The following is a 27,633-nucleotide window of genomic DNA, read 5'->3' on the forward strand; positions in this document are numbered from 1 at the left end:
GATTTTCCTGAATTGTTTCCATAAAGACATAAAATGACTCAGAATAAGTACAGGATGAGCAGGTAGGATCATGGTGCAATGACATCCGGAGGGATTGCTGCTACCTCTGGTAGGTTACACCCTGCTCTGCAGTAATACAGTAAAAGGCTTCCCATTCTTGTGATCTATGGTGTTCAGGAAGCTGTAGAGACTCTCTGCACCAGAGAAACTGTGCCTTCGTATTTGCCACTCCCTACCTTCTTGTTAGGGTTTCTTTGCTGTCTGAATCTGTGTTATTTTGGTTTAACTTTTTAAACTCATAGCAGGATATCAGGTTCATGCACCTTGTTTTTCTGTGTGTGTTCTGTAATGAGCATTACTTGACAAAACGTAGATACAGCTTGGTGCTCAAAGTCATTTCAAGAAAAGAGAGACTCTGCTCCTTCTGAAGCTTTTTTTTTTTGTAAAAGCAGGGCTTATTTGAGGACAAACTAAAAATAGCCTTGAAAGTTACTCTAGGCTTTATCTCCTCTGTGCTGTTGCATCAGACATGACAAGAAGGAAATTCCTTCAGGCTTTAAATAAACCTGTAATCATTTAATCTCTAATGGGTTGTTTTGAAATCCGAACAGAATACACCTTCTGTGCACTTGCACAGCATTGAAGATCACTCCAGATTTCCAAGCCCTAATGGAGGCTTAGAAAAACATAAAAAAAAAAAAAAAAAAAACAGGAACAAGCAGCTGGGAGCACGCTAGAGAAAAGCAGCAACCTGAGCTGCCATGACAGAGAGCTGCAATGATCTGGCAGTACTGGCTGGGGTAGGATCTTCTAGCTCAGTGGGGATGACATCATGTCGGGCAACAGCTTGGGTTTCTGCCAGTTCCCTCATTCCTCAGAAATATATCTGCAGCTGCATGATACCCATTAAAGAGATGGTTAAAAAAAACACTTTTCATGTAGTGGGAAAAAAAGTCACCATGAGCAGATGGCACTGTGTTGGTTAAAATCCACTGGGCTGGGACAGTCTCCAGGGAGGTGCTTTCACCAAAAGCTCCCCTGTTGCTGCAACTCCTGTGGGTCTGTCAGCCTATATGCTGGAGTCAGAAGAAGAAAAAAAGAAATGTAATTCTCTTCACAAGCCTTGCGCATTTCTCACACATGCTTTGAACGACCCAGGTGCAACCTTTTCTTACAATCTGAGTTGTATCAAATGCTTTAAAATAAGGGCATTGCTGCAGTACCTCTCACACCAATAAACCAGTGACTGAAACAAAAGACTACAGGATAGTTCCCCAAGTGATAACAGACATGTTTGTAGTGATGCAGGTTATCTTCTACAGCTTGGGAGTAAAACTTCACTTTTCGCTAAAACGCAGCCACGTCTGGGTCAGGACACTACACGATAGACAGCACACGGAGTAAAGACAGAACTGGAGGTAGAAAACGCTGTCTTCTTCTTGCACTAAGTTTTTACATTCATATAAAGTATATTTTGCACCAAACCCAAGACTTTCTCTTATTTGACTTAGGCAATGCATCTGTTTGAAGTACACTTGACTCCTCATGTGAATGACTTTCCTATATCTACTATATGAGGACAAAAAACACAGATACACAGGCAGCTGCTTAACAAAAAAAAGAACAAAACTACAGATATGGGAATTCAATCAATCATCACTTAATTCAACGTAGCATTTGACAACAGACATAATAAAAATCATTCTTCAGATGTGTGTGTCCATTCACACATTTAACATAGCAAAGAAACGAGAGGATTGCTAGTAAATCATTATCATTGTCTCTCAATAGAACAAAATACATATTTTTTTTTTTACATGAAGTAAAACATACAGGAAAAATATACAGCTGTAGCCTTTACACTCTGCTGGACATTGACAATGTGCTGCCAGTGTCAGGTACTGTCCTGGCAATGAACTTCCAGCAGTCATGCCTCATGTTCACAGGGCTCCGGGTAGGCACTGAGTTGTTCTGCAGGCCTAATATTTTGTTTTATTGTAAACCATCTACATAGAAAATACAAAGAAAACATGACAAATTCCACAGTACTATCACACTAAATAATAAAAAGACCATTAATGCTTTAAAAATAAGGCTTTTGACCAAGTCAAGGATCACTCAAGTCCTCATCCTGAGAATGTCTCTCAGGTAAATCAAAGGCAATATACAGGTGAGTAATGACTGCTCAGTCAATTCAGTTTTCAGGAGCTGGTCTCCTTAGAAATAAGTGCTCCCTAAGAAGATCCATCACTAACATGGATGAAAACTTTTCCTGCCTTCCTCTTGCAACTACTATTGGTTAGCATACACTTACAGTGTGATTGCTGGTGATTTGGAAAGCACAAAGTCTCAGGCTGCTGAAAGGTCACCCACTAAGTAGCATCAGTACAGTGCAGGGAAGATGGACATATACATAAACATATCTGTTTCCCAACTTGCTTCATGAAAGCATGTTAAGTAGATGATTAAAATCAGGAAAGAAGAATCCTAACAACCAGGCATCTGATCGAAGCTCGTTTTTATAATACACAACCCGAGGAATGCACTTAAGTGTCTAGAAAGTAGAGTAAAAATAAGGGAAGGCGTGAGGAGAAACCAGCACATCAGAGGCACAAAGAAAAATAAATTAAGAGGTGAGACAAAGACTGAATTTTCTGTTTGCTTACTTTTGCTTTAAAGCACTCCCGACAAAGTTAGGGCAAACCAAAATTCTCACAATGCTCTATGGCAGAGAGGAGCCTTTTTTTGAGTATTCTTTTACAGCTGTATCTGGGCAGCTGTAATATATAGCTGCAGGTATTGCCAACAGGATAGTACGCATCTGGATTTTCCTTTTCAGGATCTGCAATAACAAATGTAAAATCTTCTAGTCCACTTGCCGGAATTCGATCAGATCCTGACAAAAAAGCTGGAGGGAGGTTTAAAACAAACAAACAAACAAAAAAAAAAAACTAGTTAGCAGATTCAAAAAACATTATCAGAAGATGAAAAACTGTAGAGAAAATTACTGTAAACATATGGTTATTTCCATAAGCTAATTAGTTTTCTTTCTCAGACTTGAATATAGTAAGTCTCTTGAGATTCATAGTTTATAAGCTCTGTTTTACTTTTAGAGACTTTGTGGATAAAAAAAGCCAGGCTACATCTGACCTTTTGCATTTAAAAAGAATGGGCTGGATTCTGCAGTTCTTTGAAAAAAGCTAAACTGCTTGTGTCAGTATACGCAAGGAAGGGCTCTGAGGCATCTGACCAACAGCTGATACCCACAGAAGTAAGCGACAAAATAGTCGCAGGGTTCATGGGGGTGTCAGGTGCACGCAGGTAAGCCTCCAGGGAGGTCAGAACTGAGGCTGTGCGTATCCCCATGTCAACTCTCTCCGGCTTTCACTAGAGAACGGTGGGGAAAGACATGGCCAAAGCCATCTGGAATGACAGTATTTTTCACGTGTAATGAAGAAATCTAAAATGTGTGTTCTAGGGGAGAGAAGGGGCTAGAAAACAGTTTAAAGTGTCTGATACATTACCGAGAAACATTCTCTTTTTTTCTTCTGGGAGTTTGTGAAACACATCCCAAAAACTTTTGATGGTTTCATCTGACTTTCTATAACCTGAGTACTTCACATTCTGTTGAAGAAAACAAAAATAAACTGGCCAGTTAATCCTTTTCCATTTAAAGTAACAACAGTTTATCCAATATATTTTATAGTCCTCTTCATAGATGTTCAAATCCTCTTAATCTCTGGAATCTGCTTGTTTGTTTGTTTTTTTAAATATTTACGTGACAATCCTTGATCTATTATTTGATTTTTATTCTCTTTTACTCTTGTAACTGGGGTACAAGAAATACATTCAAAACCATGAGACAAGTGAAAAAAAAAAAAAAAAAAGGAGTCCCTTGAAACCCTATTTTGGTACTTATGACATATGCAATCAACAAAAGAACAGGGCAGAAAGAGTTTATGCTCAGCAAATATAGCAGAGATACATTCTGCTTGTATCCAGTACCTTTTCCAGCAGGTGCCAGTCATATTTTTTGTGTCCCTCAAAAATAGCCTGGAGCTCTACAGGGAGAAACATCTTCCACTTTTTAGCTGGGCAGCCTCTTGAAAACCCTCGCATAAACTCCTTAAATGGCTTTTGTACTGATTCATTGAACACATAGTTCACATACAAGTCAACAAATTCCTTCCTGCAAAGATATTTTGATTCAAACAAGCAACGTAAGAGGTGATGTCTTTAAAAGAAGAAATATAAAGAGCTTTATTCCTTGGACGTGGCCAGGGCCATATGCTGCATGTAGGACCTGCTTTACATTGTCTTTACTGTCAGCAGTCATTACTAGCAATTATTCATTCACTGAATTAAGCAAATAAAAGAGAACGCTGGCCAGCATGGATTCCTTTTGATAACACTCCTCATCTTCGTATGACCTCTCCAATGAAATCATACTTGTCATTTCACTATGATGACAGAACCCAGCAGAAAAAATGGTGTAAATCCAGACAAACTCATTTCAAAAGCCAAAGAATTATGCTGGAATCAAAAGAATTATTCACACACCTGCTAATCAGTATGATTGCACTCCTCTCTATTCGTGATGAGGAAACATTTAGTGACCCTATACTTCTATACAATCCACCCAATGTAAATGATATACTTTGAGCTTCCTAAACAGCCCCTTCGTGGATCCATATGGGTCCTCGGAGCAACTGCATAACTCAAGACGTAGAACTTCTCTCTGTTCCCCTGTGTCAGAGTAACCACTGACATGATGTCTTATTGATAGATTTCTCCTCTTCTGTTATGGGCAAGATATATCCCATGTATGTAACACAGTGCTGATGTTCAGCACTTTCTAAGAGTGTCACCATGCAAATGGTTTGCACAGCAAGTGCACAGATTTCTAGCAGGGAGGACACAAGTGGAAAAACATGGGAACACTAAATTCTTGCAGCTTAAAGCTAATGGACAGAAACCTCCTCCTCTCCTATGACAGGATGCCAAACACTTCAAAGCTTATGGGGATAGTTAGTGGTTTGATATTTCATATATTCATGACAGAAAACAGGATAAAAAAATAAAACCTACCTGTTCTGCTTAGTGACAGGAATGTTGGTACCATTTTCTTTAAGTTCAGTGACAACCGTGGAGCCTCCTTCTTCTTCCAGTATCTACACAAGTAAATCAAAACATTGCAAGCTGAGCTGTATCTACCATTTTTCCTTTTTGCAAGGCCTGACACAGCGCTCTTACTGTACGAGTTCATAGGTCAGTTGTGCTGTTTTCATATGGATACTGACTTGCCTAAATAAGTGCACAGCATGTCTGAATGGCTTGATAATGTCTTACCGTGAAGTTCAAGTCCAGGTTCTCAAAGATATCATCGTGTTCTTCATCCAAAATTTGCTGAAGACTCCTTTTAAAACAAAAAAAGGGGGGGGGGGAGAAGAAGAAACATACTTCAAAGATCGTTCTATGTGGCATTCAAATTCTGCTTCAAAACCATTCCTTGGCAGCCACTACTTAAATGCATATACACACACAGAACACTTGTATTCACGTGGCACCTCCATAAGTGGCCCTAAAACGACCCCTATACTTATGTCCCACCGCTGCCGTGACCTGAGGGCAGATGCCTTGACTGCCAAGGATTCCAGGCAAGTCTATTCCCACCCCTTGCGGGGGGATAACTTTACAGAGCAAGTCCAGTGGTGAGGGGGCTTGGACAACAGCCTTCCAAAGACTATCTAGGAAAGACCTACACTTGGACTGGGGGATGATCTAGGAGATCTATTTTGCAGTGCTGTGACTCTCAGAGCTCTTCAGGCAACCTCTGGTTTCCGTCCCCTGAGGGCCTTTCTGCACTTCAGCCCCGCCACCGGCTCCAGGGCGGGGGCTCCCGTCTCTCTCCTGCTGCTCACAGGCCTCGCGTGGAAAGCTGGCCTTCCGGGACCGAGGAGTTTTGCGATACGTGGGCCAGGACAGCAGCTGGGGACGGCGGCGCAGCTTCGGTGCCTTCTGCCCGCGCCGCACGGTCAGGGGACCTGCCTCGGCAGCGCTCTCCCGGCGGAGGCGGTCTGGGGCCGTACCTGCCCTCTGAAGGCAGCAGCTCCTTCAAGTCTTCCAGCGTGAGCTCAACCTGGAGCATCTTCTTGTAGAGCGCTTGGGGGAAGGGAAAGGGAGCGATGCACTTGTTGTACAGGGCCATTCCGAAGAGGGTCCCGACGAGGAAGAAGGTGTTGCCGTGGCTGGACGCCTAGTCAGAAGCGGTAAGAGCAGCGGCGGTAAGGCAAGGGAGGGGGCCCCGCGCCGCCCCCCAGCCCGGCCGCGGGGCAGGGAGCAGGGCCCGCGGCGTCCGCCCTTACCTGCCTGGGGAACCAGAGGAGCTGCGAGGCGAGGCGGCGGAAGGCCCCGGCCCCGGGCTCGCGGAGGGCCCTGGCGGCCACGCTGAAGAGCTCCCGCGTCAGCCCGCCCTCGTCCACGCCGGCCTCGCCGTCGAAGCTCACCTGCGGGCACCGCGGTCAGCGCCGCAGCCCGCGCGCGCCCCCGCGCCCGCCCGCGCGCGCCCCCGCGCCGGAAGCGCCGCGGCGGCCATGTTGCGCGGCGGGCGGCGGGCGGCGGCGGCGCTGCTGCTGCGGCGGGCGGCGAGCGGCGGCGGCGGGGGCGGCGCGGGGGGACGGGGCCCGGCGCGGCCGCCGCCGCTGGAGCCGTCGCTGCTGCGCGTCCTGGTGTGCCCGCTCTCCAAGCGGCCGCTGAGGTGAGCGGCGCCGCGGGCGGGCCGGGCCGGGCCGGGCCCGGGCGCCGGCGGCTGAGCGAGCTTGGGCCCGCGCAGGTACGAGGAGGCCGCGAACGAGCTCGTGAACGAGGAGCTGGGCATCGCCTACCCCGTCGTCGACGGCATCCCCACCATGGTCCCGGAGGCGGCGAGGAAAACCCGCGCCAAGCCCGCGGCCGCGCCGGCGGCCCAGGGCGCGGAGCGGCCCTGAGCGGCGCGGCGGGGCGCGGCGCGGCGCGGCGCGGCGCGGCGGGCGGCATGCCGCCCTCGCTGCCCACCCTCGCCGTGCTCGTCCCCCTCCTCTCCCTGGCAGGCCTCCTCTACTCGGCCAGCGTGGACGACGCCTTCCCGCAGGGCTGCGCCAGCGCCGGCAGCCTCTGCTTCTACAGCCTCCTGCTCCCTGTCACCGTACCCGTTTACGTCTTCTTCCACCTCTGGACCTGGATGGGCATTAAGCTTTTCAGGCACAACTAGCGCGATGCAGGTGCTAACCCCCGCGCTCCTCCAGAGCGCTGCAGCTTATTTCATCTCACCAGGTACCGCAGCCGACTTCGAGCCCCCTGCTCCCACTAGAGGCTGTTGTCATTTTCCCTGCGCTGTCCGCCAGCGTGCATGAATCCTCTGTAGCAAGCCCACTACTTAGTTACTGCTAAGGAAGATCCAGAGGAGGAAGGATGAGAAGCATTAATTGCTCCTAATGTGTTGTGTGTGTAGCAGTGCTACCGGAAAATCTTCCAGAGGGTGGTGGTCTTTACTAGCAAGGACTGTGCTCTGACTGGAATAACTGACTTTTTCGGAACAGCAAGCACTGTCAGCCTGCAGTGATGTGAAGCTATCTGAATTATCAGCACGGGGTGTGTTTGTATGTCTTGAATATGTGCATGTATTGAAATGTATTTGTCTCACTGCTGGAAAAATGTAAAATAAACTAGGTTTGTGTTTAGTAACGAAATTTGAGTTAAATGAAGACATTTACTTGGATGTACACATACGGGTATCATCCAACAGCTGCTACTTATTTCTTTTAAGAAGATGAGGAACTAAAAAAAAGCAGCAAAGGACTATGTTCTTGGCATAGTCTGACAAAATGTCCTAGTAAGACACAGCGAGGAAATTAATGCCACACTACAGATTAACACCACACTAGTCTATTACAAAGGATTCTTATTTGTATTTTGTTACTGGGTAAGTTTATATTTGCCATATAAACACATGAACGACTGCAACCTACTGAAAGTTCAGAAATGCAGCACCAAATTGTAAACATCAGGCCTTAGCACCTCTTGGTGCGTTATTTAACAAAGCAATCAAATTGATCAGGCAACTGCTGGGCAAATAGTACTGCGATGCATGGTATGAAAGGCAATGCCCAGAAGATCAGTATTCAAAGGCTGGCTTTAGTTAAGCGGAGCTGATTTGTAAGAGCTCCTCATACAACCAGTGAGGTTAGAGGCTCACCTAGAGGACAGTGCAGAGCACAGGCCTTACTGCGGTCTGTAAAGAGAGGCCTATTTCAGCTGATGTAGCGAGAAGGGGGGGGGAAGGAAAGGTAGCCCTAGGAGCCCTTTGTGAATCTTCTCCTACGTGTATAGTAAGGGAGGGTTCTGGCTGGCAAGAAGGCTCGCTCGATCAGCGCCGGAAGATAATTAAGAGCGCACAGCGTTTGATAGATCCTACGGCTCAGGTCCGGTACCAAGCTGCGACAGCCTTCGTGTCAGCGACCGAGAACAGAAGCACGTGGTCCCTGAGCTGAACTCAGCTCTGGGCTGGTGCCTTGCTCCCATGTCAGCCATCTAACCGCTTTTGCGTGGCAGGGCTGGCATTGCCATACCTGAGGATAATACAACTGCCAAAACATCTGTATTGGGAAACCACAAGTTAAAGTCGCACAGAGAGAACAGTAATAAGTATTTCTTCTCTCTGTTGCTGGCACTACTCTTTCCCATCAGGCACCATGGCTAAAAGAGAAATGTTTTTTGTGGCCACATCAGTCTGGCTGACTGCTTGGCCACCAGCTTTTCGCTTAGAGCAGACTAGCCTAGAGTCTTCACAGCAAGTCTAGCAGTAACAGGCTTGACTGTCAGTTACAGTTTGCTGAGCTACCCAATTACATCACCTCAAAGCAACTTCACAGTAAATAAAACCACTATTCATATTAGTGCTTAACTTAGGCAAACCAAGCTTGATGTCTACCTGGAATAAGAATGCGAGATCTTGCCCTCCAGATTTATTCTATGCCCCCCCCAGTGGAACGTTTTTTTAATAATAATTTGAGGGCAAGTTTTTTTGTTACATGCTCACTGAATACAGTAAACCTTTCCTACCATACTTCAGCAACACTGAAAAACAGAGAACTCTGCAGTAATATATTCAGAGATAACAAAATATTAATAGAGTATGATTTCTTACTTCTAACATCCTCCTGAATTGTTCAGGTGCTGCGTTATTTAAAATGTCCCATACGTCTTGCAGAAGGTGTTGTCTTCTGACCGGAAAAAACCATGGTTCCTGTACTTCCAGTGGAAAGCTCATCTGAAGAACAAAATAAGTGTGTTAAAAACTGTGTTTATCTCTTTTAAACTGTAAAATAGTAATAAAAATAGTAACTGGCTGCACTTACAATATTTATCAAGCAGTGGAGGGACAGAATACTGCGTTCTATATCGTGAACTGCAATCTTATCTTGCATATCAAAGATGCATGGGTATTTAGTCAGCTTCCATAGAGCAGTCTGAAATGACAAAAAAAAAAAGTGTGCTGTTTTCTGCTTGCAAAACCAGAGTTCAGGAGGTACATGTACCAACTGAACTGCCAGTCTATACTGTAGCAAATTCCTGTTTCTCTGAAACATACCCTTGTTGTTCACATGAATACCGTACCACAGAGACGCACTTTCTAAAAGCAGCTTCTAAATGTTTTTGTGAGTAGGAAACCCTGATAGAGAGGCATCTGAATTCTTGGAGAATGTGTTTTGATTTTTTCCCCCCCTCTCTTAATGCTGGCAGCCACTCATGCTGCAGCACCCCAGAAATAAACCAGTGATTTTTAACAGCATCCTCCATACTTCAGCTAAACCAAAACACATAGCAAAAATGTTGTAGGTGCCCAGGTTATGATGCATTATTGCTGAGAATTGTTATTTTTGTTAGTTTTAACACCAAAAATAGATAGGAGTATATAAAATAATGTGTGTCAAAATGTTACATTTCTCTTGTGACAAAGCAGCAGCTTCAGATAATGTCCTGTTTTGCTTACGGTTCCATATTTTTACTCAAACCAACTCCTCTGCTTTGGTTAATTGGTACAAAGAAGCAGATTAGCAGGTGAATTAGGTTCCTGCCCTGCAAACTCCAGCCAAGTTGCCACAAAATTGCATTATTTGTCTGAGGAAGCCCCAACCATCCACATGTTTCCATTTCATATTGCTTCTAGTGACACTGATGGTATTTGATACCTAATTTTCACTCCTTCATACAATAGTGTAGCACGTCACTGATTTTTATTTATTTATTTTCTATTACCACTGCTTTGTTCTTAGATGAAAATAAATTGAAATACTCAACAGGTTTGCTCCATAGAAGTTTTAACAGTCCTCCAACAGTTCTGTTAAATGGACTGGTTAAAATCTAGAGCAACAAGAAGTATAGCAACCACCCCCCCAGTGCTATTTCACACTGGTGATCAATTCAAAGCAGTTAGTGCCGCCTAAGATGTTGGGGAACAGTTCTGGCTCTCAGAACCAGGGGTCATGAAAGGAGAGGAGTTAACTGTGGCTGCTAAAATAAGCCCCAGTGAGATTATAAATGGTTTGCATAATTTAAAATAGTTGGAGGACTGGAGTAAATGCATTGTGTTTGAGCTTTGTTGGTCTATAAATATTTATCTCCACATTTATCGGTTCATTTAAACAAAGCAGAAGAGTAAGCGTATTGTACCAGTGGAAAGATTTCATACTTACTTTTTTCACATCCCTGCAGAAACACATTCTGATAATCTCTTTCACTGCAGGTATATAAAAGTTGCTCTTGTGTATTCTAAAACCAGCCTTGGACTTCACCTGTATTGGTAACATGCAGTATGAAAAGGAGCGTTGGCAGATCTAATGAGCAGTGCATCCATACAGCAGGACAGGACTGAGGAGTAACAGGGCCCTCTTTGCAGAGAGAGGGCTCTGAGATCCTGCACAGAAGTGGAACCACAGAAACACCACAAACAGCACGGTACTCAGCAGTGAGCAGGCAGAAAACCACAAGTAAACTCTCAGGAAACTCTCACGATTCTCATTTCCATGAAGGCCCATTAGCAGGACTCCATCAGGGGAGGTATGTTTCACTTTGAGCCTCTTCTGTGTTGCAAGAGAATCTAAAGTTCCGCAATCGCTTTAATATTTCGTGCCTGACAAAGGTCTGATTTTTCAGGAGCAGTGAAGATGCAAGGCTCCAAGTGCTGTTACTCCATCTAAAGGGCTCCCCCTGCTGCACCTGCAATTTTTATCTGGTAGATAAATATGGATTCAAGAGTCTAAACTTATATGCCCTAACCTGCATTCCCAGCCAAGGATATTCAGTTTTGAACAAAATTTAATCCTCTGATTCACATCAGGTGTATGTTTGAGTTCTTGACTCTAAGTTTTGAAAATCTCAGCAGGATCAAGAATGGTACTCAAAAAGAATATAGCTACAAGCCCTTCTCTTCCCCTTGTTCTTATGCAGCAACATACATGCTCTAACTCTATCATCCCAGGTGATTTCTCAGGTAACAGACCCTTAAAGCGTCTTACAGTGTTGCTGTGGTATCCACGATGTGTGAGACACATGGGCCATCTTCAAAACACTGTGGACAGTTAGCAGGGTGAGGGATTCCGCTAGCAGGAAGGGGATCAAGCGTGCTGTGTGATGGACACCATGTCCTTGGCTCTGCACACACCAGTGCAAGCGTGCCTCACACCACTGACAGCATTGCCCACGGGCGCTGTAGCGCACTTCAGCTCTTCGCTTCTCAAGGGGCTCTGCCAGGAACAAGAGTGGGACTTGGGGTAGGTAACGATGTTCCCTGTGGCAAGTGAGGGCCTTCACAGCTATGCTGCTGTACGGCCGAAGAGATTCCTGAAGCAGTGTCAAACGACAAGGTCCTGTGTTCCCTTGGAAGGGGGAAAGTTAGAGAATTCAACAGGGGAAGGAAAAAATTAAAAAAAAAAAAAAAAAAAAGATGAAAATATTCTAAACCCTACTTCTTCAGAATTCAAACACTTTCTCACCTGGAAAAGAAACTGTAATATGTGCAGAGTCGCTCGCTCTTGGCAGCGCAGTTCAAAGAGGCTTCTTCTGCAAAACCTCACTTCGAAGATTAATTGAGACAGATTGTTCCAGGAAGCCCTCTGATAGATGCTGATGAGCTCTTTGAAAAAGAATTCTTCTAGATTTGACAACAGGGATTCTGTAAAGAAAACAGCTAGTAAAGTATTTGCCACAGGCAACAGACAAATAACTACAATTTCTAGATGAAGCTGCATTTCTTCTTTTTTTATCAAATCAACTAAACAAAACATTTATTTTTGCACTACAAATATTAGGAAACCTACGGAAACTTTCTCTTGTGACCACTTTTGCTGTGTAGTCCCCATGTTTCTGTTTCTGCAGAAACCACTTCTTCCAGGCTAAACTCCTGGAACCAGCTACATCAGTGAGAGTATCTCTTGCTCCACAGCCCAAAATGAACAAGCATTTAAATCATTCTGTTCTACTGAGCCCAAACCCTACCAAGAATTTGCAGGTCCCTTGGCTGGAGTCTCATGATGGCTTGGGCTAGCAGACCAAGAGAATGGTAAGAGGCGTCATCCTTTTCCCGCAAAAGGAAGGGTAAGATCAAGTAGATTCTGAAATTTTCAGGTGAGATGGGAGAGAGAGACAGTGACGGCAGTAACTTCTTAATCTCCTGTTTCACCTTGAAAGGGAAAAAAAAGACAGAATGATTAAAAATGGAAGGTGTTGTGCCAGAATAATCCATGAATTAGGTTAGCACAGAACAAGTCTCGTGCGCAAATCTTCCTTCACACATTTGCCTAGGATGCTACCTCTAAATTTAATTATTGAATTGGTCAGTTTTCATATTGACTTTGGGTTACTCATTCGTTCGTTCGAGTCAGTAAAAGGGAGCTCACGATAATTCTCCCAACACTTCCCTTCTAAGGGGAGGAAGCGTGTCAGCTTTGGCACATTCCCAGTGCTATGACTTTCTGTCCAAGCACACACAAGGCTTCAGCAGGAATAACAAGCAGACTATTCCTTCTCTTCAAGCAGCTGCCTGAAAGGTCTGGGGAAAATGGTACTTGGATCCAGAGCTTTGCAGTGTTTTGTTTGTGTAGTAAGAATTTCTATACCACATCCTTACCTCTTGGAAGACTCTTGGCTCGCAGCTGATATTCTCATAAAAACGTAGCACTTCTAACATGTCTACACCCGAGATTTCTTTGGAAGTTCTGAAATGCTTGTCCCTATCACAAAGGGGAAAAAAAAAAAAAAAAAAAAAACTCATCCAATGATGTGAGAAGCTTGCTTCCTTTCTCTGATGGGTGTAGTTTCATCTGTTCTACCAAGACATTCTCACTACAGTGTGATCTGATTAATGTTCTGTCCTTCCTGTCTCTTGTTGCTGTATGCTGTCAGTGATATGCTTTCCATATTTCACCCTAGAATGACATGCCGGGAGAAGACATTTTGGATTTCTGGGGAGCTGAAATACTGCCTAAATGGAATATTACCATCTGTCAAATGTCACTATGGGATAATCTACTAGCATATGAGCTTCTATAGCCCACTTCGATAGGTTCAGAGGCTTAAAAACTTAACTATTTTTGGCATCATCTTTTCCTTAAAAATACAGACTTGCTTCTTGCAAATATAGATACAACTATTCATTCTCTACATGTATAGCTTAAAATAACACTACCTGGTTAGTTCATACACAGCTAATATATTTGTTTATGTATAAGCTAGCATACACTACCTTTGTTCCAAGAAGCTTCCATTGATGCATGCCTCAGATGAAAAGATCAGACTAATATCCCTGATAGGAGAAAATAAAAAAACAATCCTTTCAACAAGAACAGCAACTTCAGTTTTTAATTATGAAAAAAACCCCACCCTGTGTACAACTGTATCTATAGCTAACCGTATAAAACTTCTCTTAATACTACTTTTCATATGACTTGAACCAAATTAAAAGCACTCAAGAGAAATACTCAGAGCCAAATCAATGAAGACCTTGGAATGCTCAAAATGAGCAACGGGAGTCAGGTTTTCCCACAGAAAATAACTTCCTGCATGAGATCTGAAAAAAACTAGCTTTTCATAATTCCTGCCAATAAGCATTAGGTTCTCGAAAGCAGTGTTGCACTTGTTGCTTTTGAAACCGGGTAACTGAAGAAGAGATTGTGGATTTCAAATGCTGACACGCCCTGAACGTTCCAGACACGCTGGCTGGGTTACTTCACATTACGCTTTTTGCACAAGGCCTTGGTCCACAGACTGAACCTGGCACTGCTGCAACTTGTCAAGTCTTTGTCTACCTAGTAACTATTCTGTGCAGTGAGAGGAGCAGAGGCTGCTAAAGCCTGGCAGTCTGCATATCTCTTCTTACGAAAGGCATACTGAAGAACTGCTGCTTACTAATGTGTTTTTGCCTAGGCAAAAACGATACAAGAACTACTGGTACAAGTTTCAAAGAAACAAAAAGCAAATGTTACATTCTGCCGTGGCTAAATTCTTGAACATCAGTTCCTACAAGAATCTCCAAAGGAAAATAATTCTTAGAGAAAACTATGTATCAGGAAAAAAAAAAAGAAAAAAAAAAAGAAAAAACACAGGGCTCTGACTTACTTTCTTGTGTCCTCCCACTTTTGTGAATAGGAATTAGAAATCCACACATCCTTCAGAGTGGCAATTCCATTCAAATTAAGATAGGAATTCTGTATGAAATGTATGAACATATTGATGAGATTAGAAGTCTGGCACATGGGACTCGTTTTTTTTTTCAAGCTAGTCATTAAAAGATTTCAGCTAGAACCTAAATATAAACAAATTAATGATCATCCAGCATGATTTGTAGATGCATACAATATAGAAGACATACATAATTGCAATGTAAGTTTGTTTCTGCATAGAAACAAGACAGCTGCAAAGAGGCAGATAGGAATTTGAAGAAGTTAGAGTAGGATGGAAAATCCAAGTTTCCATCAGTAATGTGAATAATAACAATAATATAGAAGCCATAATCAAATATGCACATACCCTTTTCTTCAACAGCAGGATAATACTTTGGTTTCCTCCTGCAATAATTTTAATCTCCTTTTGTGATGTACTGTTTCCTGTGAAATAATAATAAGAATTTTCAAAGGAGCATTTGAAGAAACAGTCATTATCTATAGGGAGTTCAGTGCAAGGGCATGGCATATTAAAAAATAAATAAATAAACCCACTCAAATAGTAGCTCTTTGTCTAAAAATAAATTCTGTGCGGCAACTATCTATGATGATAAATCAAGCAGCAAATGGAATCATCAAGCGAGCATGAGACATTATAACTTGGGCTACTACAAGCTGTTCGCTTGTTATCCAGTAAGGATGGCAAGGAATAGTCAGCAATTGGGTTGATCCAATTGGATAATTATGTTTTCTTCTAAGGTTGTGGAAAAATTTGGGACACTAGATTAACCACTCAGAGGTAGAGCTCCTTCCACAGACTGAGAAAGTAACTGCTGCTCAAGCTAAACAATTTTGCAGACACATTTCTTTCCAGATTTCTTGGATCTTCTGTCCTCAGGAAAATCATTTGGTTGTTAGACTGAAAAAAACAGACAGCAAGTTTTGTATTTGGAAGCTCCCGTGAGCTTGTGCAATCGAAGCAGAAGGGGCAAGTGAAATCTTCCACCTAGCACCCCTCTACCTCAGCTGTGCCCATGTGTTTGCAGAGCTGACCCTCCTAATCCTCCTTCTCACCACCTGGGGACTGAAGATCAAGTTCTTTGTCCTAAACTATATCTTTTTTTTTTTTTCTCCACTTACTACATTCTCATTAAAAAAAAAAAAAAAAAAAAAAAAAAAAAAAAAAGTGTTCTCAATGTAAATCAAGAAAGTAAGCACCTGTCTTTTTGACTTAGATACGGATTATACCAGTCTGCTACTGTGAACATTACCCTGATTTTGTTTTCCATTATCCACAGGTAAATTGATGGGAAGTGGTACCAGCTGATTAGACTTTCCCTCATTTCCCAGCTGTCCTTCCTCACCAGAACCAAATGAGTAGACTTTGCCCAAGGAGGGGACGTAAACTAGAGTGTGCCGTCTGCTCAGAAAAGAGAAAAAACAGTCAGAATAAGCTAATATGACTGAGCTACTCAGAATAAAATTTACAAATACATTTTTAGAGTGGGTAGCTAAGGCTTCATTTTAAAAATCATCATAGTTCAGCTATAAAATAAACTTTAATCAAATCCTTAGCATCCTTCTTTGCATAAACATTTAGCAACAAAAAAACCCCATATGAACCTATTTTTTCTATACTATCCTCTACTGTTTGTGATTTATACTGGTCTCATACATGCAAAGTGTTGAGCCTCGCTAGCTTTATCTTCTTCCTTTTTTTCACACACATATAATTTCTATGCTGCTAGACACAGAAGCAGCTCCCCCAAAAATTAACAGGAGACATTTTGTGGCCTAGTTCCAGAACGGAAGAACAGACTCGCATGCTCGTCACCATTCTTTGGTTCTTTCTAGGACCCATCGTTCCATCAAAGCACACGTGAACTCAGTGACCTTCGTGGCTCAGCCTTTTGACTCTGGAACCGAGCACACCCATGACTTAGACCCTCGAGGACATTTTACTGTCATTTTCCTACCTTCCACAGGCAACCTGCGACACTCTTGCTCCCCACAGCTCAGCCACCATGCGAGGGGTCTGTTCGCTGCGAGTGGAGTTGTGACCAAGCTGGCCAGCCTCTCCCGCTCCAAAGGTGCACACCAGCCCGTCCTTGAAGGAGAAGAAACAAACAGCAGGATCACTGCACCTAGCCGCCAGCAAGAAACAACACACTACACGGGCCTTGATTCAAAACATCTGTGATTCAAACACAGGTAGAGTTCTCTTTGCATCAAGCTTAATCTTACATTGTTTACAGGTGCACGTGCTTTAACTCCTGAGAATAACTCCCCATTGTTTAAGAATTTTACTTGTATGAGTAAACCCTAGTGAACTGGTTATTGTTGGCATTTTCTAAAGTCTCCAATATGCTATAAGCACAAAAGATGTTCAGATAGGATAGAGAGTTGAACTGCACCTCCTCGCCCCAGGATTCCTGTTTACCATCTCTCTGCAAAACTTCTGCACAAGGTGACAGGAATCAGAGCAAAGACTAGTTTTCCAAAACTCAGTTAGCAAACCTTGGCAACTGTCTTTGGATTCTGATGGAAGTGGGTATTGCAGGTATTGCCATTCCAGTTTCTCCATGCTGAGCTGTAGCAGCTTATCCTCTCTCCTAGGGTGAAATCTCAGATGCCGAGTTTCACATTCAAATTCAGACTCACCTTGGAGAGAACTGCAGTGTGATCTGCTCCACATGAGATAAATACAGTCTTCCAGTGGTGTAACGCTCCGATATATGATGGGCAGTCCCTGTCTGGACAGAAAACACAGCACAGCTAAAGCAAGAGAGTACTGGGGAATCTCACATAAATAGAGGTTTAGAAAAGACTTTTTAGCCTCTTCAGTCCTTTCTTAAAGCAATTTACAACTTGGTTTGAGTCATTTTCTACCCTCCACTATAACACACAGTTTCTCATAACATTCTTCTTTATTCATTTACATTAGATTGGAAACAATGCTTCGCACTTTCACATCTGGTTGCCAAAAGATAAGTTCCTACATTCATACTTGACTTTGAAATATCTGACACTGAAGGGATTGTGCATGTTCATCTCCTACTGATTTAAGTTCTGTCTGGCTAAATCAACTGCTCTCTAGGCTTCTAGGATGGAAGATATAGGCTAATTTTGATTCTTCTCTCACCTTTTATTTGCAGAAAACTAAGGAAGGCAAAGAGGTATAAAATGAATATCATTTGGTGCAAGATTGCCTGGAGAGAGAACAGAACAGCAAAGAGATCTCTGAGACATACCTGTTTTTTGCATCCTTGTTATCCAGTTGGCCACATAAAATGATTGTAAATTCTACAGTGTGGAAGTATAATCCCACATCCCTTGTCATGCATGTGTTTCCTGACCAGGATACAACAGCTTGCACATGAAAAACTTATCCGGATACACTTTCTTCCAAAGACTCTCTTACCCGCTGCTGTCTCGCAGGGGTTTGTCATCCCTCGTTTCTGCAGTAAGCTTGCTGATTGGGAAAAAAACCTTCCTACTTCAGTCTCACACTGCTGTCTTTCCTCACCTTGTGTGTGTCCAAGTCCCAGCTGTCCAGAGTCGTTCTTTCCCCAGGAGTACACAGCTCCAGAGAGTGACACCACCAGGCTGTGAGCTCCTCCAGCAGCGATCTGAGCAAGCGCGATGCCCTTTAGCCCCTCCACGAGCTGCGGTTCAGCGGCGCATGTGACTTGTCCTCCCACTCCAAGCTGTCCATGGGCATTCTGGCCCCAGGTGAAGAGCTCACCTCCTCCACCCAGGGAACAGAAGAAGTCAGCTCTAGTACTCATGCCTCCCTCCAGTCTTTTTGCTTTGGGAGTGGTAGGGAGGGGGAGACCAGTGCTGTGTTCAGGGAGGAAAAGCTTGCATAAAAGCGGCTACCTCTAGACAGTGCCATGGAATGATGGTCCCCACAGGCTATTTGGACAATATATCGGTTTCCTAATTCTTTCAGCAGCCTACAAAAATAAGGAAGAAATATTCACTCAAATAGAGAGACGCTGTGCCACAAGACAAAGCAAAGGAAGAGCATCTGCTATTAGCTGTGCCCCAGCATGTTTAGTGGCATATATGTGGAAGAATAGAGGTCATTTCTCAGTTGATGCACCTTGCTTTTATGCTAGTCTACCTCAGCTGAGCTAATTGCTTTGCTGTGATTCGCCCCAGTGGAAGCTGGAAGAGTCAGGCTCAGACACGGGTGAGTTAACAGAAAATCCCACAGCATACTGCAGTGCCATCTTTAGACAGTACCTCTCATCACAGCTTAATCAGGAGGTGGCACAGTTGGGGTGGGCTCGGGTCTCTCACCCACAGCCTTCCCAAGCCACGTGTAGTTTGCAAGTCATTTGCGTTACTCCGGAATATGACTCTGATCCTTACTGAGTTTAAGAGAAACCTGTATCATGCTCATCTTCATCAGCCTACCTCTTTGTATTGTCCTCAAAACCAGTGCATTTCTTGCTGTGTAAAAAAAGGGGAGAAAGCTGTGGCCTGGAGGAATGAGCCTGCCTCAATGTCCCGGACGCTGCCCTTTGGAAAAGCAGGCCGTGGTCTCTGACATTACCATCCACACCCCCACGTCATGCAGCTCCTTACCTTGTCTCAAAGCGGGTAGCCGAAGCCGTAGCCCGGTGCTCGGAAAGCTTCCCGTCAGAGGAGAGAAGGAGCATGTGCGTTGCTTCGCAGTCCAAACATAGCACCTGCTTGTTCTGCAATTGCACGTATTTTGCCAAGCAGACTGGGACAGACACAACAGCACACTAAGGCAGTGGGCATCGTAACCAGCTCTGAGACCCCCGTGTGCGCTTTCGCCGAGGGTCTCCGCTCCTCGGCCGTGAGCGGGAAGAGCACGCAGCGAATTTTCTCAGGCCCCTTTGGCATTTAAGCATCCGCCGCGCTAGCTGGCTGCGTGCCAGACGGCTGGCACGGGGAGGCATTTCCCCACCTCCCCCTCCCTTGTGACACCAGATTTAAAAGCCACAGGTGAAATAACACCCCTCCCCCCCCCCCCCCCCCCCGGCAGTTACCTTCACCGCCGGAAAGGAGAACCACCCCCGACTTCTCCACGGCAGCGAAGCGGCCCTGCTTGCAGAGGGCTTGCCGCAGCCTCTCCGGCTGCCGCAGGAAGCAGCCGGGCCGCTGGGCGGCCGCGGGCAGCACCAGCAGCCCCGGCCCGCAGCCCCCCGCCGCTGCCATGCGACGCTCGCCGCGGCCACAGTGCCGGCAGCGGGCGCGGCGCGGCACCGCTCGGCACGGCCCGGCCGGAGCAGGAAACCGAAACCCAAACCCTGCTGGGGAAATGGAAAGTGAAACACACACTCTCACACACACACTCCCTCACTGCCTAGCTCTCGCTCTCGCTCTCTCCCCTGCCTCAGCAGCCCTAAACCGGCACTTGCTGGCTTCTTACTGCGAAAGAGAGGCAAGGAACTTCAGGACCCTAAAAAAAGGCAGAAAAAAAGGGCAAAACAGGACAGGTACAGCGCCACTGGGTAAGTCGGTGGTACAGCTGTAACTGTCTCGCACGAAAAGCCAGGTAATTTCTTGCACAGTAAGCCTTTCTTCAAAACGTGCAATGCTCGACTTCTTTACAGAATGTAAACGTGCTTCTCCGTTCTTCTGCACTTTGAGATGTGGTTTTGCTAGTTCACCGATCTATGAACAGTGACTTGAAGAATCTATCTTTTTTCCAGGATTTCATAAAATCCCCTCTTGCAGCACGCACAAACCTCCTCCCTGAGCGCGCTGAAGCTGCAGCTGATGCGTGGCGTTGACAGCGTCAGTCACAGAGGGCGGAAACTCCGCAGCAAACCGAAGGGGCAAAACCCTTTCTCAGAGGTTGGGTAATAAACCCCTGTAGGTAGAAACAATCCTGAGGCATGAGTTTGTACCCCTTGCAAAACTATTATTTGCATCAATTATTACAGCTCAGTATTACTCTGTTATCTCTACAGTAGCAGCATTACGATATTCTGTAGCAATGACTTCCACAGTGCAATTGCTACTGTGAAGATTTTTCTTCCTATCACCTCTGAATAGATTTCCCTTTGCTTTTATTCACTGTCTGCACTACAATAGGAACAAATCTCTGAGCTTACGCAGTGAGGTAAACATTCAATTTATATGCTTTTGTTTTATCCTCTCCAAGCCTTAAAGTTTCTAAATAAGGACTTATTTGGAAGGAATAATTACAGTCCTTTTAGGCTTTTTCACACTTGTTTATCATCATCAGATGTTCAAAACTCCTCAATTTTGCAACATAAACTATTTTCCAGAAAATGTAAAACCTGCTTTTCTGGCAAAGTCCATCATCATTGTGCTCTTTATCAAAACTGCAATGAAGTTGCAAGACTCCATGCCCCTGGATCTGAATGCCAAAACCTTTACCTGGCCTCAATTAAAAAACAAACAAACCAAAAAAACCCAACAAAAACAAACAAACAAAACTATTAAGAGTTTTTGCTCTAGGCTACAATGAAATTTCATTTATGAACAACCATCCTGTTTACAGTTTCTATTATTGTTTTGCAGCTGAAATATGGAAACATGGTGTGCAAAATCTTACAAGCTTTTGGCAAAATAACAACCACCATCCCTACTACACGGAGCTCAGCTGTCCTGATGGAGTTGTGTGTAAGCATGCAAACAAATCTGCATCTGGACAGAGACTGCACTTCTTGTACACTGCAAGTAAAATACTGTCACATTCCTGTCCCGTGGCTCCCTCTCGTGTGGCTACCCGTCCTGCGGCACCTGCACCCATGGACCCTTGTGCCTTGGCACCCTCTCTGGTGACACCCCCTGCCGTGGCACTCTGTGCTCTGTTTGACGTGTTCAACCATGTTTCTGGCAAAATATGTTAAATCACATGCTCAGAATTCTTATTCCACGATGTGTTTTGCATGTCTTTGATCATGTTTGGCCGTGTGTCTGACAACGTGTTTGATCACGTGTTTGGCCCTGTGTTTGGTGACACGTTTAGCAACCTGGTTGGCTGTGTGCTGGGCCATGTGTTTCGCTATGTGTTTGCTCAGATGCTTGATGATGTGTCCGATCTTGTGTTTCATCGCAGTTTTGATTCCATGTTTGGCCATGAGGCTGGCAATATGTTCGACCACATTTTCCCAGGATGTCGCTGATCACGTGGTTGATCACATGTTGCGGTTGAACATGCGTGCCCAAAACGTGCTAAAGCACTTGTTTGCCCGTTAAGCGTTTAATCACATTTGATCACGTGTTGTGTTTGACCATGGGGAGGTCCCTGGGGGAAGGGCTCCTCGCCTGCGGGTGGGGTGGCTGGGGGAGGCCGCAGAGGCTGCAGGGGGCCCTGAGGGACGCTGGGCGGAGAGACGCCCACGGCGCGACGGTGCCTGTTCCCAGGTCCGGCGGCGCTGGCTGGCCTCGGCGTGGGCGTGCGAGCGAGCTGGAGAGGGCCCTGCAGGTGCGCATCCAGCTGCTGGGCGCTTACGGAGAGGCACGGGAGCACAGGGTGAGCAGCCCCCACGGCCAGCAGCCCCCTCCCCGCCGGCCGTGGCCCCAGCAGGCAGCTCTGGCCAGGCCAGCACCGGGTTTTGGGTCCCCTGGGGCCACGGGCAACCCTTCGCTCGCCCCCTGCCCGGCAGCGGCTCGGGGACGGTGGGGCCGCCGGTGACCTTTGCCCCTGCCTCTTGCTCCCACAGCACAGCCATGCCCACGAGCAATTCGGTGTCCTGGTGGGACTGCTGGGGCCCCTCATGAGCGACGTGGCGGCTGCGTCCCGCCGGCGGGCAGCCACCGGCCTCGGCCGCCTGCTCCAGATCGGAGGTGTGAAGAGCGCGCAGGGCCCCGCGCTGCTGCTGCCCGGGGACCAGGGACCACCCCCCTTCGCGACCAGCCCCTCGCCCGGCACGTGGACCCGCTACGCCGCCCTCAGGGGGCCCTGGCTTCACCCTGGCCTTTGCCACCCTCCCTCGGGTCTGGCTCTATCCGCCCACGGGGCCGAAGTTGGCTCCCTGCCAGCGTGACTCCCCTTCCTCCCAGCTCCAGCCGAGACCACGGAAGCGGCGACCGAAGAGATCGGGTACCTGCGCGAGAGGCCGAACGCCAGCGAGGCCGAGTCCCTGCTGGCGACTTCCAACAGCATCGCGAAGGCAGCTGGGCTCTGAAAAGCAGGGTGGGGGCCGGTGGTGGGCTCGCACCCCTCTCCCTGCTGCCAGCGGGGTCTCGCGCTGTTCCCCGAGCGAGCTGCTGCAGGGGGACACGCGCTGCGAGCACGGGGCAGAAGGCTGGAGACGTGTCTGTCCTCTCGGCCCACGACGAAAGGAGTAGGTGCCGTGCGCTGTCAGCGCGCGAGCGTCGTATCTGAGCCATGTGCAACCTGGTCTCCTCTCTTTCCGATTTCCCCCGGGTCGTTTGCAAATACTTCCCTCGAGGCCAGGCCACAGGCTTTGTGAGCGCCATCGCGGAGAGCTTGCTGTGCGCCAGGCCCGCGTGTGCGGGGGCTGCTGGGCGGCAGACGCTCATGTCCCTGAGGAACTGCGGAGAGCAAACCCTCCAGGAAGAGGTGGGAGAGGCGGGTTTTCCGTCAGCGTTCGGCTGTTCTTTGCTGTTGGCCCCCAAGAAGGGGGGGGGACGGGACACCTTCCAGGTGCCAGAGATCGCGAGCGCCCTTTACGCGTGCCTGCGGAGCACCCCGAGGCGCTTTGTGCTGCAGGCCTTGGTCCTCCTGGCCCGCTCTCACCAACGCCTGGTGCTCGACAGCCTCCTCCAGAAGCGCCTGCCCACAGGCAGGTCTGTGCGCTCGCCCTCCCCTCTGCCATCAGCCCCGGGGCGCGCCGGCCTGGGGGGCCGGTCGGAAGCAGGTGGTTTTCCCCCGGGAAATGCTGAGCGCTGCCGGAGCGCGGACTCGCGTCCCTATCCTGACCTGGGCATCGCCGGCCCCGTTGGAGACGAGGAGGGCGCTCGACCTCTGGTGAGGGTGTCGCGGGCACTCGAAGATGCTGCCTCGCGTCTGTTCCCTTGCAGCGACACGGCGGAGCTGTGGAGGAGCCTGGGGAGAAGCGCTCTGGGGTGCCGCATGCTGGGGCACTTAACGGAGAAGTTAAGAGCAGCCCCGGGAGCGAGTGCTGCTCTCGGGAGCTGGGCAGCCGCCGGGACGCCCCGGAGCCTCGCACGGTAGGGTCGGCGGCCGAGGCGTTGGCACCGTCTCGCGTCTGCTTTCCAGCCGGTGCCTCGGTGCAAGGCAACGTCCTGCCCCTCGCGAGCGCCCGCAGAGCCTCGGGGTGCTGTGCCAGGGCACCGGTGGTGCACGCAGCCGGGAGAGCTGGCTGCTGCCGGGCTGCAAGGCTGTTGCCGCGGTGGGGATCAGAGACAGAAAAAGCCTCCCGGGCCGGCGGGGGGACGTGCAGGGTGGGAAAGGCCCCCGCGTTACCAGACACTCCTTGGCTGAATTGCTCTGTAGATCACCCAGGCCCTCTCCGAGATGATGTCTGAGCTGCAGAGCGAGATGCTGGTCCGACGCCTGCTTCCCCTCTTCCTTCCCTGCCTCCTGCGGCAAATCAGCGAGATGCTGGGGGAGGAGATGGCGCTGGGCGGTGGGGAGCCGGGCAGCAACTACGTGCCGGGCAGGTACGGAGCGGCAGGGCGGTTTTCTGTTAGCTTAAGCTGTGAAGAGTGTCGACCGGCATTTCAGGAGTCCTTTGGCTCTCCCTCAGGGGAGGTTGGGATGAGCGAATCTTCCCTCAAAGTTATGCCACTGAGGATTTCTCTTGCCTTTTTTTTTTTTTTTTTTTCCACCAGACTTTTTGTGGAGGCCCTAGAGCTGGTGCTGGCGAACTGCCTGGAGAAGCGCTGGCTGCCGCTGCTGCGGAGGCAGGGAGCGTGGACATCGCTGGCAGAACCCCGGGCTCACGCCACCGGCATGCATCTCCTGGCGAGGTAGGAGCCCTGGGATGCGCCCTGCCTCGTCCCGAGGGCTGCGCCCGCGAGAACAGTTGCTGGGACCTTGCTGCGTGCCCGGGAGCTCTGCCGTGCTGCGGAGCGGGGTCCGCGTCAGAGCGGGCAAATCCGGGAGCCACGGCCCGCGGCTGTCCCACGCGACTGCGCGTCTCGAGCCTGCTGGTGCTTCGTGCGCAGCGTGCTGCTCCGCGCCGAGCTCGTCCCGCAGTGCCTAGTGGAGACCCTCTTCCCGTGGCTGGCTTCGCACCTGGCAAACCTGCGGCTCACCGCCGCGGCTTTTTTTGCTGAGGTGAGGCGCGGGGAGGGCTCGGAGGGGCTCCTTGAGACGCCGCTGCTGGGGGCGGCCCCTGGAGCCCCGGGACGCGGCTGTCGCTGCACCTCGCCTGGTGCGAGTCACGTCGCCACGCTAGCGGCCACGTGGCTTTGCTGCAGCTGATGAAGGACCAAGCAGTGGAGGAGCGCGAACTCCTGAAGCCCCTCCTGGAGGCCTTGGTAGAAAGATCGCGGGACCCTGTCCGGAGCGTGCGGCAAACGGCAGCGAGAGGCGTGGGCAACGTGGCCAGCAGAGCGCCCGGCCAGGCGAGATGGCCTTCTCTGCGCTCTGAGCGCGGCCCCGGATCGAGAGCTGCCGTAGGGACAAGCAAAGGGTGACGTGGGGCTGTGCTGAGGCTGCGCTCCTCGCTCGGGTGTCAGCTTGGGTGCCAAGCGGGGCTCCCCGGGCTGGGGTCTGCTCTGGGCTGGCTCTCGCGAGGGCAGCCCTTGGCGCTGCGGTGGGAGGCAGGAGCAGCGAACAGCTTGCACACCCCTTGCTCCGCAGCTGTGGAGGCACCGGGTGGTCGTGGTGGAGGTGCTGCTTGAGGGCCTAGAGGACACGGCTGGCACGGAGGTGGCTGCCGAGAGCCTGCTGGCGCTCGCAAAGGTGGTGGGGGAGCTGGAGAAGGGCCGTGGGCTCTGCCTTTAAAGACGTGGCGAGGCGCAGCCAGGCGCTCCTGGGGGCGGTAAGTGCAGCCGCTCTCGCTCCTGCTGACGAGAGGTGGGGGCCAGGGCGAGCGCGTGCAGTTTGGAGAAGAGGGAGAGTTTCTCGGCGCCATCAGAAGCTGCCGCTTGCGAGTCCCTTTTGGGCAGGGAGTCTGTCCGGTGCCGGGCGCGAGGCAGGCGAAGGTGCCGCGGTGCTGCATGCGCACGCACGAGGCTGCCGGCGTCTCTGCAGCCCTCGCTGAGAGGTTTCTCCCTCGGTGCCCCGGGTGGGAGAGCGGCGTCCTTGCAACCACCCCGACGCTCTTCTCCAGGCGTGCAAGGTCGCTGTGCATCAGTGCGCCCCGTTCCTGGGCTCGAAGAGGGTGCAGCAGCGCATCGCCACGAGCGCAGGGCTGAGCGCCGCCGAGCCGCAGGACGAAGTCTGCAGACACGGCGCCGGCTGAGCGGCTGCAGCGGTGGGACCTGGCGCTCCTGTTCGGAGGCAGGAGATGGCAGCCCAGCTGCCGCCTCGAGGGCTGGGGGCTCTCGCGGCTCCCGGACAGGGGTCGCGGGGGAAACGGCGGCTGAGCACCCACGGCACCTGCCTGCGGTGTCTTTGCAGCTCAGCGGAACCGGCGGCGCGCCGAGGCCCCCCGCGCGCAGATGGCGGCAGCCACGGTCCCCCCTGCATCGGGGGGCCCAGCAGCCCGGGGGCGGAAGGCAATAAAGATCCGGCCACAAGCGGAAGGTGCCGGCCCTGTCTGGGCTCTGTGGGGCCTTGCGCCGGCCTAGGCTGCCCCGCACCCGGGGCTGGGCCTCCCCTGTGTTTTTGAGCTCAAAAACAGAGGTCAAGTCCTGCCTTTTTGGGTCGAAAGCAGCGGCTGAATCCTGCCTTTTTAGGGGCCACAAATGGAGGCTCCCTTGGCTCTTTCTGTGTCTGAAAACAGACCAAGTCCTGCATTTTTGGGACCTGGAAACTGCAGTGAGTTCAGCTGTTTCCAGCCCCAAAGCGGAGGCCGAGGGGGCCCTTTCCAGGGGAGGAAGCGGCAGTGGGGTGGGAGGCCATGTGTGTGAACCCTTCCCAAAGACGGGGGTCTGTCCGCGAGCGCCCCAAGGGCAGGGAGGCGGGCACACGCCAGGCCAAACCTCACGTCTGAGAGAACTTCTGGCTCGAGAGTGGGTTTTTGGGAGAAACACCAGCAGAAAGCATCTGCCAGACCCCGTATTTATTCAACACTCATCCAATACTTTCAGCGCTAATTAACCCATTAGCTTATAGATACTCAATCAGTACTGGCCAATGTGCTGCTACTGATTCGATACTCATCATCCAGCTGCTCAATCATGAGTCAACATAGATAAACCGACCAGCCGACATTCACGCGATACTTCCAGTACTGAATAACCGGTTTGTCCACGCTGATGCCACGTACATTAAGCTCAGTAGTCAACATGCACCGAATATTCGCGAGCGCCTTGCTGGGCGCTGGACTCCCCATCCCCACGTACGGCTCGGCGCTGCCCCATAGACAAGCCTGGGGCGCCCGCTGCGGCTCCCGGTGTCCGCAGGTTCCTCCTGGCAGCCCTGGAGCCCCGTCCCATCCTCCGGGACGCTACCTGCTGCTGCTGCTCCGGGTCAGCCCCCCTTGGCACTGCCAGGCACCGCCGCAGCTGCCGCCTCCCCCTGGTCCCAGCACCGCACACAGGGTCCCCACGGCCGGGACGTTGTCGTGCTCAGGTGAATGCTGTTCGAAGCGCAACGTGTTGCCCTGGAACAAGCAGATTGCGGGAAGCGCAGTGCTGTGTGTGAACACGGTGTATTTGTTTGCACACTGCCACACAAGCAGAGCTCCCAAAAGCCCCAGGACCAAGGAGCAGCCCTGGCCCGGGGCACCCTCGGTGCAAACCAGTATCCCCCCAGGATCCCCGGCGTGGAGCGAAGGAGCCCCCCACGCTCCCCTTTGCCTGCAGCAAGGCCCTGCTGTGCTGGCATCCCTGGAGCAGCCCCAGCACTGGCTGCTGAGTACAGCATGACCAGGATCGTCCC

At 49.1% G+C, this 27,633-nt stretch overlaps 2 protein-coding genes across 3 annotated transcripts; one reads left to right on the forward strand and one right to left on the reverse strand.

The window, feature by feature from the left end:
* Nucleotides 1–1,501: 1,501 nt before the first annotated feature.
* Nucleotides 1,502–19,878, reverse strand: LOC134139611 (E3 ISG15--protein ligase HERC5-like). Of its 2 annotated transcripts, none has more exons than XM_062574225.1 (23): nt 19,721–19,878; nt 19,290–19,402; nt 18,576–18,652; nt 18,223–18,444; nt 17,358–17,449; nt 16,673–16,803; nt 15,968–16,116; nt 15,064–15,140; nt 14,653–14,741; nt 13,781–13,840; nt 13,166–13,268; nt 12,535–12,718; nt 12,033–12,211; nt 10,734–10,832; nt 9,396–9,506; nt 9,185–9,307; nt 6,366–6,506; nt 6,090–6,256; nt 5,350–5,416; nt 5,089–5,171; nt 4,006–4,189; nt 3,525–3,624; nt 1,502–2,908 (listed from the first exon to the last, which is right to left on the reverse strand). In XM_062574225.1, exons 2-23 carry the CDS (start codon nt 19,361–19,363, stop codon nt 2,694–2,696), a joined length of 2,727 nt encoding a protein of 908 aa, XP_062430209.1. In that variant the 5' UTR covers nt 19,364–19,402; nt 19,721–19,878; the 3' UTR covers nt 1,502–2,693. The 2 variants fall into 2 exon arrangements, with proteins under 2 accessions (XP_062430209.1, XP_062430207.1); XM_062574223.1 differs by having other exon boundaries at nt 19,290–19,431.
* Nucleotides 6,658–7,727, forward strand: PIGY (phosphatidylinositol glycan anchor biosynthesis class Y). Its single transcript, XM_062574226.1, has 2 exons — nt 6,658–6,757; nt 6,833–7,727. The coding sequence occupies exon 2, from the start codon at nt 7,034–7,036 to the stop codon at nt 7,247–7,249; it is 216 nt and encodes a 71-aa protein (XP_062430210.1). The 5' UTR covers nt 6,658–6,757; nt 6,833–7,033; the 3' UTR covers nt 7,250–7,727.
* Nucleotides 19,879–27,633: the final 7,755 nt, after the last annotated feature.

Source organism: Rhea pennata, chromosome 4 (genome assembly GCF_028389875.1).
Source record: "Rhea pennata isolate bPtePen1 chromosome 4, bPtePen1.pri, whole genome shotgun sequence".
NCBI classification, from domain to species: domain Eukaryota; kingdom Metazoa; phylum Chordata; class Aves; order Rheiformes; family Rheidae; genus Rhea; species Rhea pennata.